This window comes from Zophobas morio, unplaced genomic scaffold (assembly GCF_036711695.1).
Source record: "Zophobas morio isolate AGI-343-1 ecotype UQ-CSIRO unplaced genomic scaffold, CSIRO_AGI_Zmor_V1 ptg000012l, whole genome shotgun sequence".
Classification (NCBI taxonomy): Eukaryota; Metazoa; Arthropoda; class Insecta; order Coleoptera; family Tenebrionidae; genus Zophobas; species Zophobas morio.
The window spans coordinates 20,415,644-20,442,680 of record NW_026972117.1 but is presented as its reverse complement, the minus strand read 5'-3'; the positions used below and the strand labels follow the sequence as shown (position 1 = coordinate 20,442,680).

Below are 27,037 nucleotides of genomic sequence, written 5' to 3'. Positions count from 1 at the left end.
CGTTTTTTGTCTGATTTCATTGTAATTTGCATGAATCTTCTATAGGACATTATTTTAGACATTAGAAGAAGTGTTACTATTATCGTTATATTATGTATCAAAAGTAAACATTTTTTTAGCAAACAAAATGGTTTTAGAAATTGATCACAATTACTATTATAACTAGTATTTACCTTAGCTGCCTCTAATATCAACATCATGATTTTTCATTGAAATTGTAATTACAGATATTTTGTTTTACGTGTTAAACGTGTTGAGGACCCGGGTGGGTTAGGTAGCATCGCGCTTGCCTGCCACACCTTGGGTCGTGGGTTCGATTCCCGCCCTGCTCTGGGTGTTGTGTATGTCCCCCGTTACCCTGTAATTGGGCCTCCGGCCTGTTGGGTAACGTTAACCAATAAAAAAAATAAAAATAAAAAATAAAAAAAAAAACGTATCTGCACTCTATCTTTGTTGCAGTAGTTTGTTTAAAACGATGATTTTATGTGATTTTTTGTATAATTTTCTTTTCATTCATTTTCTATAATTTGACTTTATACAAATAAGTCATTTGGTTTCAGGTCGGAAAAGGAAAGTTTTGAATGTTCACGATGTTCTAAGACATTTCCATCTAAACTTCAAATGCAAAAACATATGCCCCGTCATAAGGAACAAACTTTAAAGTGTCCACACTGCAATAGACATTTTATATTCCAGTCCGAAGTGAAAAGGCATATGAGCGAAGTCCACGCACAGTCGGCAGAAACATTCAAGTGTGAAATATGTGATTTCACTTGCAAAACTAAAAGGACTTTAAAAAATCACGGGGCTAGAGTCCATACAAAGGACTTTCTGTACAAATGCCAAAGTTGTGACAAAGGTTACATGAGTAGGGACGCCCTTGATACCCACGAAAAAATCCAACATCAAGGCGTACGTCACGTTTGCCAACATTGTGGAAAAGTTTTTTTGACCGAAACATGTTTTACAAAACACTGTAAAAGTCACGATCCCGACCACATAAAGGAAGTTTTTACTTGCCAAGTATGTCTTGCTGTATTGCGCTCGTATTCTGGATACTCTCGACATATGAAGAGACACAATGGACAGTTGCCGAGTTATGTGTGTGATATCTGTGGAAAAAGAGTAAACACAGCGGAAAGTTTGAATTATCACAAAAAAACGCACATAGGGGAGAAGAATTATTTATGTGGTAATTGCGGCAAGGGTTTTATCACAAAACAGACGCTGATCGAACATACCAGAGTCCACACGAAAGAACGACCGTTTCCATGTTTGGTTTGTAGTAAACGATTTACGCAGAAAAGTTCGCTTAATGTACACATGAGACGCCACACTGGCGAAAGACCATATGGGTGCGAATTGTGTTCGAAGAAATTTGTTACTAATACTTTGTTGAAAGGACATAAATGTACTCGTAAAGCTTATGGTTAAAACAACGTGACCAGTGTACGTTTTAGTATATTCATTTTCGAAATGACCATATGCTGCCGGACATATACTTTTTAATTTTGTAATAAGTAGTTTTTTAAGTGGATTAGTTACAGTAATATTCAACATTAAAAATTGTTTAAGTCATTGATTTACAACAATTTGACATTTTTGCTTTAGTTTTTGTGGTATTTTTATCAAAAGTTTCGGAAAGAATTTTTTTTCTAAATGTTTTACTGGTGGTTTCCAGTAAAGAGAAAATTAGTACTGAAGACTTGTGATGGTAAGTTGTTCGCCTTACGTGTTTGTTATTATCGAATGACTTTCTTTTACCATGTGCAGTTTTTAGGATAAAATTATAAAACGCAACTAAATAAATGTAATTTATTGGTCACACGAATTTTTGCCTATAAAGTTGGCAAAAAAAAAAAATAGTACAAAATACACTAGTGACGAATGCAATACACGTTAATAAGTAGTGTTAACACGTGTTTATGTGACAGCAAATAATTTTTATGTGATGGTTTTGTTTTTGTTGTTTCTATCTTTTTTTGTCTTCATATGCTTTCTAATCGGACTTTATAATAATTATAATTATAATTAATTTCAGGTTTACCACTCCAGATGGCACTGGAATTCTCAGTTGCTCACGTTGCCAGAAGACGTTCTCGTGCGCATTTAAACTGCGCAAACACATGTATTTGCACAATAAGACAGTTAAATGTCTTTACTGCGAAAAATATTTCTCACAAAAGTACATGATGATGACTCACGTTAACAATGTGCACGTCACAGTAAGAGAAACATTTAAGTGTGAGATTTGCGACTACACGTCTAAATATAAATTATCAGTGAAAACACATACAATCAGAAAGCACACAAAAGACTTTGCCTACAAATGCGAAACTTGTGGCAAAAAATACCCAACGAAAAGTCAACTTGAAATTCATGAGAAAATCAATCACCAAGGTCTATGCCATGTTTGTAAAACTTGCGGGAAAGTTTTTAAGAGCGAAGGTTTTTTCAAAAAGCATTGCAAAGCCCATGATCCTGATTACATCAAGGAGGTTTTTACCTGCGAAATCTGCTCCACTGTGTTACGTAAAGCAGAAGCATATAGGAACCACATGCAGAGACATAGTGGACAAGCGATTAATTATGTTTGTGATATATGTGGAAAAGTTATAACTTCTTTACAAGGTTTGAAGAAGCACAAGAGGATACATACGGGGGAGAAAAATTTTCTGTGTGTAACATGTGGGAAAGATTTTGTTACAAATCAGTCCCTCATTATGCACACGAGGGTCCATACGAAGGAACGACCCTTTCAATGCCTAATTTGTACAAAACGATTCACTCAGAAATCTTCTCTTAATATTCACATGCGGTACCATACTGGGGAGAGGCCATTCGAATGTACTTTGTGTTCCAAGAAATTTGTAACTAAAACGTTATTAAAAGATCACAGTTGTAAAGCTTAGACCAAAGAATTAATATCTTCGTGTTTTGTTTAATAATAGCTCGATTTTTATAATAAAATAATTGAACTCATTTTTCTGCATATATTTCTTTAACCCAATCAGAATTTTCAATTGTTGTGAAGTATTGTTTAGCTATTAGTTTGTGATTTTGTGTATTATTATTAATACATCGGTGCGGTTTGCATTTGCATTTCGAAAATAAGTTAATACTATAAGTTTGTGACTGGATCCTGAATATTAAATTTTGTCAGGATCAAACGGCTTTTCAAGGTAAATTTTTGACGTACTATGTTCTTACGACTAATGTTTTTTTTTCAGATTTAACACCCGTTATTTGTCTTAGTTGTCCATGAACTCTAAGCCTATTTAGACGTTTTTAGTCATATTATGTGTAATAGTTGATGAAACTTTGTATAAATTATAAATTTTATTGTGTAATACAAGAAATGAAATGAAAATATTTTGCAAAAGTCATTGTAAAATTTGAATGAAAGAACCGTTAGCTGCGAAAACCAGACAAAATGAGTTTAGAAATTGGTCCAAATCACTGTTATAGTATACTGTTTCCAGCGATAGATTGGAAAATTTTGAATTCACAATTGCCAACCGGAGAATCTAAAATATGCTAACATTCTACGGTTAAAGCAGTTGGAGAGTTGTAGTTGAAGTTGGCAACCAACATTCTTTTTCCCGCGCAACGAATTTCCTACACCTCTATGCCTATGCCAATCGGCCGATTTCGTTTAACCTGTGTTTGGAGGATCAGCTGATTGACGTTGATTTAAAATTTTGATTCAAAGAGTTAAAAAGTGTGTTTTTTGCGTTTGGTGTTTGTGTTTTTAGTGTTTGTGTTTTTTTTTTACTTGTTTTGATTTGTTAGGTATGATGTTATAGACCTTTGTGCTGTTTTTTTGTATAGTGGCTGAAGTTTGGACATTTTGGGTTAAGTTTTTATATGGACCCCATAGAAAACATTACGAATAAAATTCATAATTACGCAAGAGTGAGTTCTGTTATAATAAGCTCGATTTTTAGAATAAAATTGGTTAAGAATTTCCCATTTTTGTGAAGAATTGTTTAGAAAATTAGTTTGCGGTTTTATATATTATTGTTAATACGTAGCTGAAGTTTAGAGTCACGTACTATTATTGTATAAGATTCATCAGGGGTTAGTAATCACAGGGCCTGCAGCTTTTTCTATGCGTATCGAAAATGAGTTGCATTAGAAGTTTGTGAGTGGATTTTCAAAATTAAATTTTGTCAGTATCAAAAAGCTTTCCAAGGTAAATTTTTAACATATTCTGCTTTTGTGACTAATATAACTAATGTTTTTCTTTTCAGGTTTACCAACAGATGTATCTCTGGTTTTATTGTAGTTATCTATTGTCTGGGTTTATTGACGGTGATATTGAATTTGCAGCCAATTTTGACGTTTTTGGCTATACTATACAGATGTATAATATTTTATGAAATATTATGCCATGAATTTTAATTTGTATCATAAAAATATCATTAATTTTCAACAAAAAGTTCATTTAAGAAACATATCAAAATTGAAAAGTTTTTCGCAACTAGTTGTTGAATTTAAATGAAAATGATAAAATGAATTTAGGAGTTGGTCCAAATGTGATAACAGTACTTCCTGTGGCTCTTCCTAAATTAACATTCACATCATGAGTTTTCACTCGATTTAAAATCTACGTTGCATGTCTGCTGGAGTATTATTTTAGAACTTTGATTTTTTACAAATTTTCGCATTATTTTTATTAGATTCATATTCTTTAGTTTGACATTATTCAAATACATAAATCATTTGGTTTCAGGTTGACAGTATCGGAAACTAGAAGCTTTCAATGTACACACTGTTTTAAGACATTTCCATCTGAAGCTAAATTGCGAAAACATATGTACCGTCATAAGGAAAAAACTTTAAAGTGCCCCCAGTGCAATAGACGTTTTATATACGACTACGAAGTGAAAAGTCATGTTAGCAACGTGCACACACAATCAAGAGAAACATTCCAGTGTGAAATATGTGATTTCACTAGCAAATCTGAAATATCGTTAAAAACTCACATGGTTAGGTTGCATACAAAGGACTTTCTATACAAATGCCAAACTTGTGACAAAGGTTACACGCGTAAGTCTGAACTCGAATCCCACGAAAAAATCCAGCATCAAGGCGTGCGTCACGTTTGCCAACATTGTGGAAAAGGTTTTTTGACTGAACGAGCTTTTACAAAACACTGCAAAAGTCACGATCCCGACCACATCGAGAAAGTTTTTACTTGCCATCTTTGTTCCGTTGTGTTTCGCTCATATACTAGTCACAATCGACATATGAAGAGACACAACGGACAGTTGCCAGGTTATGTTTGTGATATCTGTGGAAAAAGGATAACCACGTTACAAAGTTTGAAGTTTCACAAGAAAACGCACACAGGGGAGAAGAATTATTTGTGTGGTACTTGCGGCAAAGTTTTTATCAGGAAACAGGCGCTGGTTACTCATACGAGAGTTCATACGAAAGAACGGCCATTTCAGTGTTTGGTTTGTAGTAAAAGATTCACACAGAAAAGTTCGCTTAATATACACATGAGGTATCACACTGGTGAAAGACCGTATGGGTGCGAATTCTGTTCGAAGAAATTTGTTACCAATACATTGTTAAAAGATCATAAATGTAAAGCTAACGGTTAAAACGATTTGACCAGTGTAGATTTTTTTAGTATATTTATTTTCGAAATGAGCATGTGTTTTTGAATGCTTTTTTTACATATATACTTTTTAATATTGTAAACAATTTGTTTAAGTGGATTAGTTAATGATATTCAACAACAAAAATTGTGTATCGGTTATGTTTAAGTCAGTGAGTTAGGATATTTAATTTGACATTTTTATTTGGTTTTTGCGGTATTTTTATCAAAACTCCGAGAAAATGAAACAACAGTTGTCAATTTGGACACGTTGCCTCATTTCGGCTTGAGTTTTTTATTTTATGGACGAATAAAGTGGGAAATGAAACAAGTGTAACAATAATCAATGTTTTAATTTCCAATGCCTTTCTAACAAATTCGATCCAACAAATTTATAATCGTTGTTCGATTGTATCGTATTTAACATAGCATTATTTAATTTGTAATTTTTTTCTTTACCTTGACAGTTTAATTTTCTTTGTTGTTATTAATAGTTTAAAATTTTCTTCATTGATTGGTTTTTATTCGATTTTCGTGGCATCTACCTCACCTCACCTCACCTCACCTGACCTGACCGAGGGTTTTTGAGATCATATTGGTAACTACACCAATATGTGCTTTAAATTTCTATTTTTTTTTCAGTGTTTTCAATTCACTTTTATTAAATACAACAATTACGTGCATTAGTTTATTGTATCTAGCATTCCATGTAAAATCTTATGTACAAAATTATTGCTACAAAAGTAAATACAACAAATAAATTGTTCTCAGCGAACAGTTCTTGATATCTGTTTTAGCGTTATTGTGATACTCGTAAACAGTAATGGGAAAAATAACTAGATTCAAAATTTACCGAGTAGGTTTTGGTGTTTATATACCCCAACTCGAGCAGAAGAATCACTGCGTAATTGACTTGTGTTCAATGCAGTGATTTTTGTCATAATGAATTAACAAGGATGTTCTAATTGTAATAAATAAATGTGGTTTATGTATTTAATACACCTTAGGTGGAGCACAGAAATTCATTAAAGCTAGGCTGATTGAGCTCTGAGCCCTCCATTTGTCTCCTAATTCGAACTTCGCAATAATTGTCTTAGAATCATCATTTGGTTCATAATTACAGCACCCTCAGCGGTTATTTCCTTGCATTTCGAAAATAAGTTAACACTCTAAGTTTGTGACTGGATCCTGAATATTAAATTTTCTCAGGATCAAACGGCTTTTCAAGGTAAATTTTTGACGTACTCTGTTTTTATGACTAATGTTTTTTTTTCAGGTTTAAAACACCCGTTATTTGTCTCAGTTGTGTATTATACATATATGACATGAACTTTAAGCCTATTTAGACGTTTCTAGCCATATTATGTGTAATACTTTATGAAACTTTGTATAAATTATAAATTTTATTGTGTAATACAAAAAATGTTTTTCATTTTCAACAGAACTGAAAAGACTTGACAAAACTCATTGTAAAATTTAAATGAAAGAACCGTTAGCTGGGAAAGACCAGACAAAATGAGTTTAGAGATTGGTCCAAATCATTGTAATAGTACTTCTTTAGCTGTCGCTAAATTGACTTCCACGTCATATTTTTTCGCTGCCACGTTTTTTTACAGGAATTATTTTTATAAATATTATTTTTGTATTGTTTTCGTTCGATTCATATTCTCTAATTTGACTTAATACAATAAATTATTTGGTTTCAGGTTGACAGTATCGGAAAATAGAAGTTTTGAATGTGTTCGATGTACTAAGACATTTCCATCGAAAGTTCAAATGCAAAAACATATGCGTCGTCATAAGGAAAAAAAATTAAAGTGCCCCCAGTGCAACAGTCATTTTATATACCAGTCCGAAATGAAAAGTCATGTTAGGAACAAGCACACACAGTCAGGTGATACATTTAAGTGTGAGATTTGCGATTATACGTCCAACAATAAATCTTCAATGAAAAGTCATACAATCAGAAAACACACAAAGGACTTTGCTCACAAATGCGAAACTTGTGGGAAAAAATACCCGAAAAAAAGTGAACTTGAAATTCATGAGAAAAGCAATCACCAAGGCCTATGCCATGTTTGTAAAATTTGCGGAAAGGTTTTTAAGAGTGAGGGTGCTTTCAGACAGCATTGCAAATCCCATGATCCTGATTACGTCAGGCAGGTTTTTACTTGCGAAATTTGCTCCACTGTTTTACGTAGAGTAAGCACATATAAAGACCACATGCAGAGACATAGAGGAGAAGCCATTAACTATGTTTGCGATATATGTGGGAAAGTTATAACTACTTCACATGGTTTGGAGAAACACAGGAAGACACATACAGGGGAGAAAAAATTTCTGTGTGTAACATGTGGGAAAGATTTTGCTACAAGTCAGTCTTTGATTGTGCACACCAGGGTCCACACGAAGGAGCGACCGTTTCAGTGCCTGATTTGTACTAAACGATTCACTCAGAAATCTTCGCTTAATATCCACATGCGATATCATACTGGGGAGAGACCATTCGAATGTACTTTGTGTTCCAAGAAGTTTGTAACTAAAACGTTATTAAAAGATCACAATTGTAGAGCTTAGACCATAATTAATATTTTGAAATTTTGATTAAAATGAACTCGATTTTTAGAATAAAATAAGTTAAGACAATTTCCTGCATATATTTTTTAACGCAGTTAGAATTTCCAAATGTTGTGAAGTATTGTGATGTACTATCATTGTCTTAGAATCATCACTGGTTCCTTGGTTAGTAGTCATAGGGCCTGCATTAGAAGTTTGTGAGTGGAGGCTTTCTAAGGTAAATTTTAACATACTCTATTTTTGTGTTTCTTTTCAGATTTACCAACAGTTATTTGTCTGGTTTCATTGCAGTTGACTAATGTCTGGGTTTATTGACGGTGATATTGAATTTGAAGCCAATTTTGACGTTTTTGGCTATAATATAGATATGTACAATATTTTATGAAATATTATAAACCATGAATTTTAATTTGTGTCATAAAAATATCATTAATTTTCAACAAAAAGTTCATTTAAGAAACATATCAAAATTGAAAAGTGTTTCGCAACTAGTTGTTGAATTTAAATGAAAACCGTTGGCTGGGCAAAACCAGATAAAATGAATTTAGGAGTTGGTCCAAATGTGAGAACAGTACTTCCTGTGGCTCTTCCTAAAGTAACATCCACATCATGATTTTTCACTCGATTAAAAATCTACGCTGCATGTCTGCTGGAGTATTATTTTAGAACTCAGATTTTTACAAATTTTTGAATTATTTTTATTCGGTTCATATTCTTTATTTTGACACTATACAAATAAATTATTTGGTTTCAGGTTGACAGTATCGGAAATTAGAAGCTTTCAGTGTACGCACTGTTATAAGACATTTTCATCTGAAGCTAAAATGCGAAAACATATGTACCGTCATAAGGAAAAAACTTTAAAGTGCCCCCAGTGCAATAGATTTTTTATATACGACTACGAAGTGAAAAGTCATGTTAACAACATCCACACACAGTCAAGAGAAACATTAAAGTGTGAGATGTGTGATTTCACCAGCAAATTTGAAATATCGTTAAAAACTCACATGGTTAGGGTGCATACAAAGGACTTTCGATACAAATGCCAAACTTGTGACAAAGGTTACACGCGCAAGTCCGAACTCGAATCCCACGAAAAAATCCAGCATCAAGGGGTACGTCACGTTTGCCAACATTGTGGAAAAGCTTTTTCGAATGAAAGAGCTTTTATAAACCACTGCAAAAGTCACGATCCCGACCACATCGAGAAAGTTTTTACTTGCCAAGAGTGTTCTCTTGTGTTTCGCTCGTATACTAGTCACGCTCGACATATGAAGAGACACAACGGACAATTGCCAGGTTATGTTTGTGATATCTGTGGAAAAAGGATAACCACGTTACAAAGTCTGAAGTTTCACAAGAAAACCCACACAGGGGAGAAGAATTATTTGTGTGGTACTTGTGGCAAGGATTTTGTCAAAAAACAGACGCTGATTGTTCATACGAGAGTCCACACGAAGGAAAGACCATTTCAGTGTTTGATGTGTAATAAACGATTTACGCAACAGAGTTCGCTTACTATACACATGAGATACCACACTGGGGAAAGACCATACGGATGCGAGGTGTGTTCGAAGAAATTTCTTACCAAGACTTTGTTAAAAGATCATAAATGTAAAGCTAACGGTTAAAACAATTTGACCAATGTACATTTTAGTATCTTTATTTTCGACATCAGCTTAAATATCTTGTTGGATATCCGTATCTAATACACAAAATATTTTTTTATATTATACGTAGTTTTTTTTAACGAATTAGTCACAATGATATTCACAAATAAAAATTACATTTATGTGAGTGATTTAAAATAATTTGATATTTTTAGTTCTGTTTTTGTAGTATTCTCATCAACAGTTTCAAAAAATGGGCCATATTCTGGCGTTCTATTTATTAAATTAAAATAAGTTTGATTTATTTTCAGTTGTTTAAATAACCCTTTGAATCCTTTGTCTCCTTGCTGGTTTTTATTTGTCGCACGAATAAGTCATGAAATGTTTTAATTTGACTTAACTGTAATTTCACCCTTCGAAACAGATTTTCCCTATAAGTGTGCAATCCAGTACTACATCCGTGTTTTTTTTTATAGGATTTAAAGTATAAAAGTTAGTTGTCTTGATTTAAAGTTCTTCATGCCATAATTTTTCTATTTTTCCAAAAAAAAGCCAGATTGACAGTACCATAAGGCAAACGGACCATCGAAATTAGATAAAGCTAGTAAGATTTTTTTTGTTTTTTGTCTTATCTCCCATGTCTTTTTTAGGCCAGTTTGGCACCCACAGAACCCGGGCACCAAATTTGGTACTTATTTTTCTAGCAGAAATTCTTGGTTAGGAGTTAAGTTGTCTCGCTGTAATCAGGTACTGGGTAATGAGTGATGCACATAGTTATTTAGTACTCTTAGTAAATTCTGAATCAAGAACTTAACAATTTTCAAATTTACTATAATATATATAGGATGTTCAAAAAATGGTGCACTAACTCAACGGTATATTATTTAGTTCACAAATCTAAGTTCGAGGAAAATCATAAAAAACAATATTTGTATCCACTTTCAAAAACAAAAAATCGATATAGAGAGATGTCTTTACGTCATGGGTGATTTTTTCGGTGCTTTCGTTATTTAATCGTTGCGCTTTTACGTTATAACTTTATATATATTTTATGCAAAATAATAATAAAAGTCTTAAGTGGTTTCACAAACTTAATAGATAAAGAGATTATTCGCCGAAAATCTCTTTTTTAATCCGTAGATAAGTACTATTTGATAACATTTTTTTACGATTGTAGCGTTAAATTACAATTACAAAGTATATTAGTAGTTTATTGTATTTATAAATAATGATTTTCTGTGATTTAGATCTGTCCTTTTTTAGAGATACCTCTGGATGGTGAAGAGCTACAATCTTCATACTTTAAAGAAAAACGCAATTGTAGTTTTTTTTATATAACAATAGTCACTGAATTCTTTTCATTGCATATATTATTATTCAGAAGTCACTTATACTTTTTTCTCCATAGTTATAGTTCTACTGTTTTCACCGTATTCAATAAATACATTGATTTCAGGGTTACCGGTCTGGAATATGCAGGCCCCTTCAGTTGCCCAATCTGCTCTAAATCGTTCGAATATCGATACCGCTTAAGCAGACACATAACTCGTCACAACGAAAGAAAAGTAAAATGTCTTCACTGCGACAGATATTTCCTAAATAACTACGAAATGGGTCTTCACGTTGAGAATGTGCACACTAGCACACGAGACAGGTACAAGTGCACACTTTGTGATTATGCCGCGAAATTTGTTGGCTCAATCAAAAGACATATAGTGATAGCGCACACGAGAAACTTTGCTTACAAGTGCGAAACATGTGGGAAAGGATACTCCATGAAGCAGGAACTAGAGATTCATAAAAAAACCAGTCACCAGCATGTTCGCTATGAGTGCAAGAACTGTGGAAAAGTGTTCAAGAGTGAAGCTTATCTGAGAATACATAGCAGGAGTCATGACCCCAATCATGTAGAGGAAGTGTTCACTTGTGAAGTTTGCTCCTCTGTGTTGCGTTCTCTTGGTGGGTACAAGAGACATATGAAGCGACACAATGGAGAGTTGGCGAGCTACGTTTGTGATATATGTGGGAAAAGTATAACCACGCTAGAGGGTTTCAAGGAACATAAGAAAAGACACTCAGGGGAAAGGAATCATCTGTGTGTGACGTGTGGGAAGAATTTTATTAACAGGCAGGCTTTGATTATACACACTCGGGTTCATACGAAGGAACGGCCTTTTAAGTGTCTGATTTGTAGTAAACGGTTCACGCAGAAAACTTCACTTAATATTCACATGAAGTATCACACTGGTGAAAGACCTTTTGAGTGTGCGTCGTGTTCGAAGAAATTTGTAACGAAAACTTTGCTAAAATATCACAAATGTAGTGGTTAAGGTTACTTTAACGGAAAACCATCTAATTCCTTTGTCTAATGTGGGGTTTGAACCGGTGGTTGAAATACTTAGATGTATCCGTTTTGACTTACTTGTCTGGGGGTTGTTTTTTACTTAATTATTTGTTGAAAAAGATAACTTCTTTTTCTTAAGTTACTGCGAAAGTAGACAATTTTAAGTACAAGACTTTAATAAAACTTTAATAAAAAGTGTGTAATACAACAGATAAATTCAATTTATATAATATATACATTGACATTTTTGTATTTTGGGAGAGTAATAAAAACACAAAATGTTCGTCTTGTCAAATTACCGTCAATTTGAAAGTTCGAGTCGAAAATCAACACGATCAACCAACAATCTTTCAAAAATCGATGGCTGTCTTTGATCGTGTTTTTTATTTCTCTCGGGGTGTACATTAGACGTTAATGTATGGACACAAAAACTTTGTTGTACCATAAAGAATTTTATTGTGATAAATTTGGGTTCAAGCACACGTAGCAGCCTACAACCTAATACAAAACGTATAAATATGTATTTCCAGATCTTGAGAGTCAAGAATAACTGGATTTTGATTTTCGTAGAAGTAATAAAATGATGCGCTACAAAACTGAATGACTATGTCATTTTTACGTTTATATTTTAATCGTTAGAACTTTTTAAAGTATAGTCTAAGGTCCATAACGTACTAATGTTTTTGATTTTGAACAACGAAACAATAAATTAAGTCTCACATAATACATGTTGTGTATGTTGTATTTTTAAAATGTCCAACGAACGCACAATAAATGAACTTCCCTTAGAAAAACAAACATTTTGATTCGGTTATCAATCCTAGCATTATACTGTGTCACAGAAATACGAATGAACACAATTACCGACTTGAAGTGTAGATTTCGAGTGATTTTTTCGAAGGTAAGTCTGTAATTTTTGAAATTTATTGTACTAATATTCTTTTTTTAGATTTTGAAAAAAAATTGTCTCAGCATGTTTTTAACGGAACCTGTGACAAGTTTTGTGTTGTTTCTTTTCTAGTTTTATAAAAGTATTTTTTTAAAGTCACCATTACGTAGTTTATGTTTTGTATATCCAAAAAACTGATTTCAGGTTAACCACTCTGGAAAATCTAGACTCATGTAGTTGCCCAATTGGCTCTAAACGTTTAATCTCAAGATATTATATGTACAAATATTTGTATTAAGTGAAAAAGGAAGAATAGTAATCTAATCCATTGGGCGACTTGTCAGTTTCATGTTTTCTGAACGTTTCATACATTTTACACGTATATTAAGAATATCATGTAGATGGTAAAACGCTAACCAAAATTTGGCTAATCACCCGCACCAACAAAACAATTTGATGAAGTCCGTCCATTACATGGTATAATTAACATTACCGATTTTGTATGAAATAATGTACGTCTGTACTTGTGGTTTATGAATCTTATCTTGACTTTGTTTATTATTACTATATTTGTTTATTGTTTAATCCGTCTTGTTCTTTACCAACATAGTAGGCCCCTAAGAATCCAGATCCGTCCTTGGGCATCCCTTTGGAATTTGCGCCCCCACGATAGAGATTATCACAAAACAAACATCGTATAATCTAGCCTTAAAATTTTTCAAACAAGCTGGATTTGTAGGGATTATACTTCGACCAAATTTTTTGAGTGTTTTAAAAATTGTTTAGTAACTTTTGTGAGGTTAGTATCATCAAAAATGTGTATTATTCAAAATATACGTCAACTATTTGTAATTAGTAACTACCTATCTAAATAGATACATTAATAATATATGTTATCCGTTGTGGTTGTAGTGGTAGCATCGTGTGTAGTTTGAAACTAACAAATGTCCCGAAAATGTATCCTTTTTTGATCTAATTTAACAAATAAACTGGTTTCAGGTGTACCACTACGGAAACTGCAGGCTCGTACTGTTGTCCCATCTGCTCTAAGACGTTTTCGTATTACGACGTCATGCGCAGACACACATATCGCCATAAAGAAAAAAAAGTAAAATGTCTTCATTGTGACAAATATTTCTTAAGTAACTACGAAATGCGAAGTCACGTTGCCAACATTCATACAACAACGAAAAACAGATACAAATGTCAGTTCTGCGATTACACTTCTAACTTCAGCATGTCGATGAAAAGACACACAATCGTAGAACACACCAGAGATTTCGCTTACAAATGTGACACCTGCAGTAAAGGTTTCCTAAAGAAACACGAACTCGAAAAGCATCAAAACTCCATCCATCGATTTGTGCGCTACATTTGCAATCAGTGTGGAAAAGCTTTTAAGAGTGAAGCTTATCTTAAAATACACGGCAAGATCCATAATCCGGAGCATCTTCAAAAAGCTTTTAGCTGCGAAATCTGTTCCACGGTGTTACGTACAGCTAATGGGTTTAAAAAACACATGAAGCGACACAATGGACTGTCGAGTTATGTTTGTGATGTATGTGGGAAGAATTTCTGTACGCCGGAGGGTTTTAAGAATCATATGAGGAGACACGCGGGGGAAAGGAATTATTTGTGTGTGACGTGTGGCAAGAATTTTATTACTAAACAGTCGCTGGTTATTCATACGAGGGTACACACGAAGGAGCGACCGTTTAAGTGTCCGACTTGTAATAAAAGGTTCACGCAGAAACCTTCTCTTAATGTTCACATGAGGTACCACACTGGCGAAAGACCATTCCAGTGCGACTTGTGTTCGAAAAAGTTTGTAACTAGAACGTTGCTAAAAGCTCACAAATGCCATTTGTAATAAATGTTTTTAGTTCAGAAGATTTTGTGAATTTTTTGGGGTACTAAATACTTTTAGGCTTTTTAGGTGTATTTTTAGTTGTAGAAATGGACTGTCGGCCTACCAGTGTTGAATTGAAAAATATACTTTTTAAAACACAGTGAATCACAGTTTGTTGTTCCTTCAAATTTAGCAGAAAATAGCATTCCTCCACAGTTGTGGACGGAAATTTGTTTGCTTTTGTTTATGTTTTTAATTTGTTTGTGTGATAAATTACCTTAAGGTTTGGTTATATCGCAAAAGTTATATTTGTGAAATTTCTTGGACTGATATCTTTGCAAAAGTTCAATTGCTGTGTCATTAATTTCTGAAAAAAAAATCTGAGACATTGTGAAATGGTTTCAACAGTGGCACAAATTAATATGTATTAAAATATGGATGTATGTTTTGAATACTACTTTCTTGATATTTTATAGACGTTTTTAAAATGAAGCTTATTAAAATTCTATTACAAAGTCAAAACTGACCTGACTATATTTTTAGTAATTTTGAATACCTGGCATGTGTTCTCATTTAGAGGAAAATGAAGCTTCTGTTGATCAGAAAATGAGATATGTCATTGTTTTGTTGAGTTGACTGTGAATTCTTCAAAGTCTGATTTGTTCTAATATTTTTACTTCCCGAGCGTAAGCCATGGTTTTATAATGAACCCTATTAGATCCCGAGTATCAAAAAGTAGGTCTCCCGTTTTCATCTGTCTCGTCTGTCGTCTGTCTGGTGTCTGTCTGGATTTTTTTTTTTATGTGTTTTAGGAATATCGAAAAACGCTGATCCAAATTTGTCTAGTCATCCCCACTAATAATTTTATTAAGTCACCTCAAATTTTACATGGTAAATGCCATATAATTGCATAAAATAATATACTTGTATATTTGTGGTTTATGAATCTGCCTTGATTTTCTACTCTAGGCATTAATTACTTTGCTTAGAATGTGCAGGTGTTGCGATATTTTCATATGTACTTCGTTCTTGTTTTGTTTTAAATTTTCTTATATGTGCTTAGGGTCGTATCACCCCAAAATATGAAAAAATAGGTTAACCGTTTTCATATGTCTGTCGTCTGTCCGTGGTCTGATGGCGATTTTATTACATAGATAATTTTCGAAACTACTACAAATTTTTCTAATCAATCCCACCAACAATTTAATGACGTCATCTCAAATTTGTTTACAAGTGCTATTTAAAGTTCATAAAAAAATATTCTTCTAAATTTGTGGTTCATGAGCCCGCCTTGATGTTTTACCTTAAACATTTAATTCTCAATTATTAAAAATTTTAAAATTTAACTTGGAAAGTTATAAGTTTATCGTAAACATGATCAATCGGTAGTTAAAATTTGTTATTTATTTCTTCGAAGAACTTATCAAAAACGTGCAAAGTCTTATGAATATATATGTGCGGTTTGTCAGTGCATTCATATCTTTTTTACATTTACTTACACAGAATGTCTCCAAAATGAATAAATGAAGCAATTTATTTTATTGATTGATTCAAAAACGACTTACCCCAATTTCCCAAAAATTTGGGAATACGGTACTGTTATTATTACTTAGTATTATATCGTAACTTTCCAAAATGATATATTTTTTTGGTAAAAAGTTGTGACGTCCTCATAAAATTTTGAAAAACTCACTTGGAACATATTTTGCGTCCACACAATTATAGGATTATTATAAAAAAAAACCCTAAAATCAAATTTTATAACATTTCCCGAAAGAAGCTGGATTTTTTCACTGCATGTACTTCAGTGAGACCTTTTTCCATCATCTATAACTTTTTTTTAAGAATTCAATATTTACACTGTGTTCACGCGTTTTGTTGTTTTTTTTTTTATTTTCTTTAATACCTCATCTACTTGTTTATAATTAGGGTTGTGAATATCTGGTGTCCACTCTACAGTGCATCACCGATTTTTTTTTTGGATCTATACGCGTAGACAAAATATTTTTGATTTTTTTTTTTATTTCTCAATCATATTCTGTTTACTATTAATATATTTTTAATGTCAAGGTTTATGTCTTCTTCTGAGATTGTAAAATTCGTTATTTTGTTTTGTATAGTTTTCTAAGATTTTCGCGTTTTGTTTTGTCATACTTCATTTATACAGGGTGAGTCACTAAGCGCGCGTTTCTCGATATCTCATTAATTATTATTAGAAATGGGAAAAAAATCGAAAATCAAAGTTGCACGGTACTCTACTTTTACCCTAAAATTATTTTTAACTGTACAGTGTGTTCTGTTTTTAAGGCGTGAATTTTTCTAACAATGGAAGGGTTAACAAAAAAAATCGCAGTAGGGTTATTTTTAAAATCTGTGTTACAATATTTTGTAGAGAGATAAATAAAGGTAGGCGCTGTGTTGGGGTATAAATGTAATGAAAGTTTCATATGCAGAATATGAAAAGATATTAAGTGTAATAAAATACAGGGTTCTATTTGAAAAAACTGAAATATCATTCAAGTGATACTACAATAAAACGCGTATTTTTATTTATCCTTCCACCAAATTTCTAAGAAGACTTATCTTGTTTTTTTGTGACCACTTTCTTAGCCAAACATTTCAAGAAAATTGGAATAACGTGGCATCGTTGCACCGAAATTTCAAAAATAAACCGTAGTTATAGACCTTAGGAAAAGGCTAATGAGAATATGTAAAAGAAGCATTCTGTATAGTTAAAAATAATTTTAAAGTATAATCCTTAAAGAACCGTAACTTTGATCTTCTACGTTTTGTTTGCCCCTAATGATTAATATATAATTCGCTGCTAAATTTATTTGTTACTTCTGCTTTTGCTGTTGATTGTTCTCCTCTTCATAAGTAAATTTGATGCCATCAAATTGCTTAGTCAATTGTGAACCAGCTCCTTGATTATTTTTACCGGTGGAAAAATTGTCCGTTGAATGGTTGAATATGATTTGGTAATTCAATATTAATTACTGCTATTAGTTCTTATTGTTATTTTCCCATGTTTTATGTTACATTTGTTCACAAAATATACAATTTTAAATTGAATTTATTTTTTCATTGTTGACTTCAAGAGCGTCATAGTTTATTTTAGAGCTGTGTATTGTTACTGGTTCTTCGAGTGAAGGTAATGCCATAATTTGCAGCCTATTTCATTTGATTTGATTTTTCTTTTTCAGATTGTCCACGATCGAAATATGTGTTCTACTCAAATGTTGTGTGTTTTCTAGCCTTAATAAACATCTGTTTAAATGCGTTTTTTGTGTTATCCAAACCCTGTTTTCGTTTTTATAAAAAAAATCTCCACTGTTGTAACACCATATAACGTTTTATTTTTTCAGGTCGCAAAAGCCCCAACTCAATTACACTTGTAACATATGTTCGGAGGAGTTTCCCAACAAAAATGAGTTCCTCAAGCACCATTTGCATCAGTACGGTCAGACCTTCAACTGTTGTAAATGCGGCAGCAAATTCAAGACCACGACCGAGCTTTACGCTCATCAGGAAGAGCACAAAGCTGAGACCACCCTCCTCGTGACCGACCATGGCGAAATCGTCGAAGAAATCGTCTTAAATTACGAAAACGAAGAAGAAATCACAGACAACAGTGAACTGTTGTATATCTTAGATGACTCGCAGTGCGTTAATGAGGTCATTATAGATGAAGACGTTCCTGTTCAGCAGGAAGTAGAGAAAAGGTCTGACAACTTGACGCTTGTGCAGTTGGAGCACGGCTACGTTATTCCCAACGCCGAGGAAGAAGGAGAAGACGAAACCGAAGAAGGGTTGACTATTAATGGTCAGGAAACGACGACTCTTCCGGTTAGAGTACAGCCTTCGACGAGTAAAACTGTGTTTCAGCCTAGAGTTAGAGCCTCTTTGCCAAAACGGCGCCAAGGTGTGCCAGACTTTTCCACTACGAACTACTTATTTGTAAGTGCGAATGAGGAAGTAGATATTCCTCACTACAAGTGCTTACGCTGCGAACAGTTGTTTATAAATAAATTTGTTTTCTTTCGACACATTGAAAAAGGAAAATGCTACATCAATAATTGTGATGTTTGTAGCGCCACGTTTAACAAAAACAGTGATTTCTATTATCACTATGTGGTCGAACATACGGATAGAGCGATTTGTAACTTCTGCTTCAGGACCTTTATGTATGAGAAAAACGTTAAGGAGCATATGTTGAGGCACTTGGACCAGTTTAGACACCGATGCGATGAATGTAATAAAGGATTTTATACTGTAAGGGAATACAGGAATCACTATAAAAATAGACACATGGGTATCAGACACACTTGTTCCGTGTGTAGTAGAAGCTTTGCTGATGAATATTATTTCAAACGACATATTGCTACACATGGACACGCTAATGTGGTCACTGAAGAGAAAATATTTCATTAAGGTTGCAATTGATAGTAAATAAATTTTGTGTTTTATTTAATCCCTTGGTTAGTTTGCAAGTGTTTGGCTGGTTCAGAGGTGAAATATCAATCAGTGTAAATATTTGTACATGTTTATAAATAAGGATGTAAAAATGTCACAAACCGAGTTCAACTTTTGGTACAAAGTAAAATTTTTTAACTTAGGTATAAGATTATGTGTGTGTTATACATTTAGACTAAGCAGTTTACTTTATAGTAGCTCTAGAAAGTAGTCACAAAAACAGTAGATATTTTAGTTATTGTGTTTCTGTCTTTTAACCATTGATATAAAAATTAATAAATATTTTAGTATCATTAATTATTTGTTCTTTTAATTGTGCGGCTTGAATATTTTGTGAAAATTGGTGAAGTTGAAAAGTCACTGTTACAAGGATTCTACAAATTGTTGTAAGTTAGTTTATGATATTTTTCTTTATATTAATTTTCTTTTCTTTTAGATTTTGGAAAGTCGAAGTCGAAAAATCTTATTGTAGTCGGGGCATTATCTACATTTTTTATCAAACTAGTAATTACCAAGAGGTATTTCATGCACCTGAAATACATTTGATCTTATTAGATTAAATGCAGTGTTTCTTACGAAATTTTAACAATACCGTGCAAATTCTAAAATGAAAATTAAAATTTGTTTGATCATCCCTATCCAAAACGAATGACACCTACTCAAAATTTTGCTGCGTAACTGTTGCTTAAAATTTGTAAAATGCTTTTGTATCTGTGATTTATTAGTCTTAATTTTTAACGTTAATCATGTTTGTTTTTCGAAAAAAGTTAAAATTTGCCCAATAAAATTTACAGTTTAACATTGGAACTATGAAACCGATTACGAAATCCTGTACACAAAGATATGCGCCTTGTTGTGGTGTAAATTAAGTTCTGTTTTAATATACAGAGTGTTTATAAAAAATTCTATTGTCTCGCCATACATGTACCACAGATTATAAAAATAACCTCAAAAGATCAAGGTCTGTGAAAACAAACTACGCAACGGGAGGAAACATAGCGTGAGCAGGGCGAAGGGCGTCTTCTCGTGAATTTTCTTAACTATAGTTACAACATGCGAGATGCGTTTAAATGTTGAGCCTTACTTTTTCCTTCGCAAAGGAGACAGCCAACTAGACGGTTTGATTCACTGCTAAACATTCACATGAACAACAGCATTGAAAAAATAAATTCTCAGTTTGAGTTTGTGCTCCCAGTAATCCATCACCGTCACGCGTTAAAGTTAAAATTTGAATTTTGACGATAGCAGCATGAGTATTACAATCACAAGCAAAGAAACAATAAATTTAATTATGCCATAGTCTATCAAGAATTTCAAACAACAAAGACACATGATGTAAAATTATGCATTAGTAGTTGAAATTAATTATTACATCAACATGAGTTAATAAACATCACATCGTGGACCCAATGAATTTCCAATTCACATAAACCAAACACGCATGAAATATACGCAACAGGCTCATATCCCTTAATTTCAAAATCAAAATAATAATTTGAGAATAAATGTTTAAATTCAAGGTGTAAGGGAATATTGAAAACCTTACGGTTCCTAGTCCATATTAATTTAATTGATGATAATTTTCAAGATGGATCTATGTTTAAGATTAGTTTAACTGCCATAAAAGAACTATTATAAATCTCAAGTGTGAAGTGGACAATGTAACTACGTAAAAACATCCACAACTTCAGACATATCGCCACTAAAAAATAACTTGAGCCTGAATAAGTGAATTTCCGGCACGTGTTTCATATGAAAATTTACATTATTGTAATTAAATTGTGTTAGAACCATGAGCAGTTAAAAATTTTACATGCACTGTGAATTTAGAAAAAATAAAATAAAAATAACACGTCGTAAGGAATTCGTCAAAGTTTTCACGTTTCCGTTTATAAAATCGCTAATTAACTGTTCTTGCACTGATTACACTCGTTGAGGGGAACGGTGGCGTCGAATGCGATTCATGCAATTACAAGAAGTGCAAACATGCAATTACAAGAGGTACAAATTTTAAGACGTGTTTGTACACACAACACCCAAACAAGATGTGTGGCGTTTTAAAATTCTATAGAAATTGTAGCTTTAAAAATTACCTACAATAAAGGTTTAATCCAGTTGTTCAAATTTTTTTTATTACTAAACCATCTTGCCCCTGTTTTCCGTTTTTCATAGAACATGTATTTATTGTAATTTTTGTCATGTGTTTCCATTTTTAATTACATAAACAATAAAATACTGTATTTTTTTCAGTTCGCTTTATCAAGATCACTTATACTCTACAAATTATACCGAAATGTCATCCCTTCAGTGTAAATACCTCATGAATTTAGTGGATTCTAAACAAATTCCGGAAGACAACATTCTCGAAAGTTCCGTGGTGGACCATTTGAACGAATCAGATGCCGATCTCTTAAACCTTCTAACGACCGGAGACGACTGTTCCGACATCCTTAACAACATTGCCACGAATGAACAGTTCGAGCGACTTATGAACAGCGATTCCAATTTCGTGGACGAAATAATCGACGAAATGAAAGAAGAAACGCAAAAAGTAGAAAACACGTTCAAGTGCTATCAGTGCGGGAAGGTTTTCAAAACAAAGAAACTGTTAAAGAAGCATCTTTTTATTCACACGGGTATTCGTAAGTTCTCGTGTGAGGTCTGCGGGAAGAGTTTCAAATATAGATATGAAGTGGATGTCCACAAGAAGAGTCACAACAACCCTACTTTCCAGTGTGATATTTGTTCGAAGATGTTTATACACAAGTCGCATTTGACAACGCATCGTCGTAAGCACCTGAATGAGTTTGTCGACTTCTGTCAGGAGTGCAATATGGGTTTTGTGACGAAATTTTTGTATACGAGTCATGTTAATCTTGTACATAAGAATTTGCAACTGGTGTGCGATACTTGCGGAGCAAGACTCAGCTCGTTGTCTTCTTTGAAAGAGCACCAGTTGACTCATGATCCCAACTATGGTAACGAAAGGCATCATGTTTGTGAAATCTGTGGAAAGTCTTATCTGAGTTCGCGAAATTTAAAGGGTCATATGAAGATACATAAACAAATTCGGAGTTACGTTTGCAACATCTGTGGAAAGTCAGTTAGCAGTAAAAAGATATTGGAAACACATATCAAAATGCATACAGGACTTAAAGATTTTATTTGTAAGGTGTGCAATAAAGGGTTTGCTTCGAAAGAGTATTTGAATGTCCATACTAGGATACACACAGGCAATAAACCCTTTAGTTGTGAAACTTGTGGGAAGAGATTTACACAGAAGACTTCCCTGACTGTACACATGAGGCACCACACTGGTCAGAGACCTTACAAGTGTGAATGTGGGAAAGAATTTACCACCAAGAGCCACTTGATGACACACTATAAAGCGCACGATGTTGGTGGAGTTGACATAGATCTGATTTCGCGACCTGTATAGACGAATGCTTTTGAAATGGATATCTTTGTCTTGTAAAAATTGCGTTCCTAATAAATAATTTAAAACTAATTTTGTATTATTTGCACCAAATTCTATTTTGTGGAATCATATTCGAAAATAATTACAAAAATTTTAGGTGCGAGAACTATGAAAAGCGACAATCCAAGAAAAGTGTAGGGAAAACAAAATGTTGCACCCTTTGTTCTAAGACGTTTCCAAACAATGCTAAACTGGAGCGTCACATGCTGGTGCATTCCGATCTTCGACCGTACTCGTGTGATCTTTGCCCAAAAACCTTCAAACAAAAATATGATATAGTGATCCACAAACGTGTCCATGATAACCACTCTTCATTTCCATGCGACTTTTGTGAAAAAATATTGAAAACTAAAGGCTCCTTGATAACCCACAGGAAACGCCATTTGAAAGATTACGTTCAAGTGTGTAAAATTTGCGGCGCTGGGTTTGTCACCAACCAAGAGTATAACAACCATGTGGGTTCGAAACATGGTACTGGTGCCCATATTTGTCACATCTGTGGAAGAACTTGTTACGACAAAGCGGCTTTGCAGAGTCATATGGTCAAGCACGATGACGGATATAAAAATAACAAACTTAAATGCGAGTTTTGTAGTAAAACTTTCCTACAACAGAAGTACTTAAAGCAGCACTTCTTCCGGGTACATAAGGATGGGGGACACAAATTTATATGCGATTTGTGTGGAAAAAATGTGCATTCGAAAACTAGCTTGCGGGATCATATGATAACGCATTCGGGTTTAAAACCAGTTGAATGTAAACAATGTGGGAAAAAATTTGCTTTGAAAACTACACTGAGGGTACATATGAGGATCCACACTGGAGATCGTCCTTATGTTTGTAAAAATTGTGGAAAAGCGTTCACTCAGAAAACGGCTTTAACGACACACTTGAGGTACCACAGTGGAGAAAGACCCTACGTTTGTGATATATGTAGCAAAGGTTTTGTCAGTCGGGGCTTGTTAAATCTACACCTAAAAAATAAACACCACAAACTGGAACAAATATGCTGATAATATGCTATTTCTTGTTAATAAATTATTTTGCTTAAGTTGTGTTTTCTGTCAAAACCTTGTCCTTCTGTTAATTTTGTAAAATAGTACTAATAAAATACTTGTTTGTAGGTCTGTTAAACAATCTCTTAGTACAAACTCCAGTGGGAAGAAAATTAAAATTTCGTCTTGTACGGTGGTGAGCGTAGTTAAAATGAATAAAACTAGAGAACCCAACACATCGACAAAATTAACACCCGCTGGTACTACCGTCAAGAACGCACAATATTTTTGTTCCAAATGCAGAGAGACGTTCCATAGTTATCACGAATTAACAATCCATGACAAATCGTGTGTTAAACCTAGAGTCCCCCACGTTTGCAAATATTGCCGAAAGGACTTCAGTTCGGCCTACAGTCTAAAGCTCCACATTGCCCGTCACGAAACTGCCCCTCAGTACGCCTGCGCAAAGTGTGGCAAGGGCTTTAGTAACATCGAAGCTAAAGAATACCACGAGGACACCCTCCATACAGAATTTTTCGACGCTTGCGCAGAAGGTGGTGTTCAGTGCAAATTATGTGACGTCAAGGCGGTCAACAAAACAATGATGGACAAACACATCAAGGCCAATCACACGGTTGAGGCGCCATGTTTGTGTGACGTCTGCGGTAAAAGTTTTGACACTAGAAAAAAGTTGTTTTTGCACCAGGTGGTACACGAGACTGGAAAATCCTGGCAGTGCGAGTATTGCTCAAAGAGTTTTAAGCACAAGAATGCCCTCAACGCTCATATGAACATTCACGAAGTAAGGAGTTTTGAGTGTGACGAGTGTGGACGTACGTTTAAGAAAAAGTTCACCTTAAATTGTCATAAAAAGGAACACTTGGGGCAGTATACGTTCCAGTGCCATGTTTGCGGCAAAAATTTTGTTTGTAAGAGTTCTGCGATCCATCACATGAAGAGACATACAGAATAGTGTACATTTTTGTTAATAAATATTTTACTAAAACACAGTTATTTAGTTTTGACACAAGTTCTAGATTTATCTGATTTCTACTGTTTGATTTATTGTTGTTCGACATTTAGTTCTGTCTTTGTTGTAGGGGCACCTCACTGTTAGAGAAATTAATTTGTGGTCCCTCAATATCTATAACACCAGTGTCTACTCATACTAAAATTCGTAAACGAATTAAAAGAACAGATAGTACCGTAGTACAAATGCTTGACTTCGAAGAAGACGAAGTGTCACAGGAGGAACAAGATCCTTTGGAGACCAAACCACATCAAACTGAAGCTGTACACTGCGAAATGTGTGACGAGAGCTATCCAAACAGTGTAGCCTTTGCAGTACACTCAATCGTACACAATTCTGACAATAAGTACTCTTGTCACTTCTGTGAGTACCGCAACGCTTCCAAATACCACATCGAAATGCACATTAAAGCCCATGAAGGTACGACCAAGTACAAATGCGAAATCTGCCAGAAAGCCTTCACTGTTAGTACGCATGCCATCGAACACAAGTACTTTCACACTGGAGAAAAACCATTTCAGTGCGAAATTTGTGGCAAACACTTCATGTTCTCTTGGTTTTTGACGTCACATCGTCGCACTCAACACTGGGAGATCATGACTGGTACTCCCTTAGTGAAATATGATTGCACTATTTGTAATAAGCACTATACTTCTTCGACGGGTTTGAGAAGGCATAATATGAGCAAACATAACGCTGGAGGAGGAGATTCGTCCATGTTGTGTGATATTTGTGGCAAATGTTTGTCCAGCAAAGAAAAGTTGAAGTTCCATAGGAGGATCCATACGGGTTATAAACCATTTGTGTGCGTAATTTGTACTAAAAGTTTTTCGCGGAAGGAACAGTTGAAAGAACACGAAAGGGTGCACACTGGAGAGAAACCCTTCATTTGTAACTTTTGTGGGAAAGGGTTCACTCAAAGGTCACCCTTGAGGATTCATGAAAGAACGCACACCGGGGAACGTCCGTACATATGTAAGATTTGCGGGAAGGGATATATTTCTAAGGGTGTTATGGACACTCACATGAAGAGTTGTTCAGCAGTACATATATATTGAAGTTATTGTTATTTGTAGACAATTTATATAAATTGTTGTCAAATGTAGTTGTGTGAATAAATATTTTTATCTAGTTTCTTAAGGAGTTTTATGTATCTGTTTGCTATCTTGTTATAGGTAAGTTCGTTACACGTGAAGGAGTAATCAAACTAATTGTTGGTAGTTACAGGAATGGAGTTGTGTTTGGTTAAGTGGTGTAGTGTTCTACAGATTGAACTTCGAATTTTGTACCACATAGTGATAATAAAAAGTTGTTTCTCTTGTCTTGTTTTTAATGTTTTTTGTTACGTTTACAATGTTCTAATTAAAACTTTTTTAGGTACATTCCTGAGTTCATGAGTCCCATCGTGACAATAAAAGAAATCGAACCGCAGAAGCCCGCACGAAGAAAGCGAAAGCCCGCCGAAGTCGTCTCTTGTGATATTTGTGGCAAAACTTTTAAACAGAAAACGGGTCTTAAAGATCACCTCATTATGCACAGTAAGTGCTTTCACTGTGAAAAGTGTGGTAGTACCCATAAGCACGTCGTCGACTATGTTACCCACATGAGGATTCACAGCGATCAGATGGACTTCCTTTGTATCTTCTGTGATTTTACAACGGACAACATCGTCGAAATCGGCGAACACTTAAAAAGTCGTCATGAAGATGAACACCCGTACGCCTGTGATACATGTAATCAAAAATTTCCTATTCTTAGCTGGTACAAAGAACACGAAAATGATCACAAGAACCTCAAACCGTTCAAATGCGATCTGTGTGATAAGAGTTTTGCGTATTCTCGGTACTTGTCGGTGCATCAAGCAATCGTACATAAAGCTAATCCAGACTTGCACGAGTGTGTGGTCTGTAAGAAGCAATATCAACACAAAAACAGTTTGAAATTGCACATGAACACTCACACCGGGAACGTGTCTGTATGTGACGTCTGTGGTAAAGTTTTGTCTAGTAAAGAGAAGTTGAAGTTTCATTTGAGGACTCATACGGGTTATAAACCCTTCTGTTGTACTTATTGTGGCAAGTGCTTTACGAAGAAGCCGATTTTAGTCGAACATATTCGGATTCATACCGGGGAAAAACCGTACGTGTGTCACTATTGCATGAAAGCGTTTTCGCAAAGGTCGAG

General features: G+C 34.2%; 3 protein-coding genes across 3 annotated transcripts; all 3 read left to right on the top strand.

Moving 5' to 3' along the window:
* The first annotated feature begins 475 nt into the window (after positions 1 to 475).
* Positions 476 to 3,265, top strand: LOC135128227 (gastrula zinc finger protein XlCGF57.1-like). Its single transcript, XM_064055124.1, has 5 exons — positions 476 to 495; positions 561 to 1,355; positions 2,042 to 2,847; positions 3,129 to 3,182; positions 3,231 to 3,265. Exons 1-5 carry the CDS (start codon positions 476 to 478, stop codon positions 3,263 to 3,265), a joined length of 1,710 nt encoding a protein of 569 aa, XP_063911194.1.
* An 859-nt stretch (positions 3,266 to 4,124) lies between these two features.
* Positions 4,125 to 19,308, top strand: LOC135128226 (zinc finger protein 91-like). Its single transcript, XM_064055123.1, has 11 exons — positions 4,125 to 4,144; positions 4,736 to 5,539; positions 7,315 to 8,139; positions 8,332 to 8,382; positions 8,940 to 9,750; positions 10,446 to 10,483; positions 11,252 to 12,060; positions 12,964 to 13,040; positions 13,089 to 13,144; positions 14,028 to 14,852; positions 18,243 to 19,308. Exons 1-11 carry the CDS (start codon positions 4,125 to 4,127, stop codon positions 19,306 to 19,308), a joined length of 5,382 nt encoding a protein of 1,793 aa, XP_063911193.1.
* Positions 19,309 to 21,643: 2,335 nt separating this feature from the next.
* Positions 21,644 to 22,789, top strand: LOC135128225 (zinc finger protein OZF-like). Its single transcript, XM_064055122.1, has one exon. The coding sequence runs from the start codon at positions 21,644 to 21,646 to the stop codon at positions 22,787 to 22,789; it is 1,146 nt and encodes a 381-aa protein (XP_063911192.1).
* Positions 22,790 to 27,037: the final 4,248 nt, after the last annotated feature.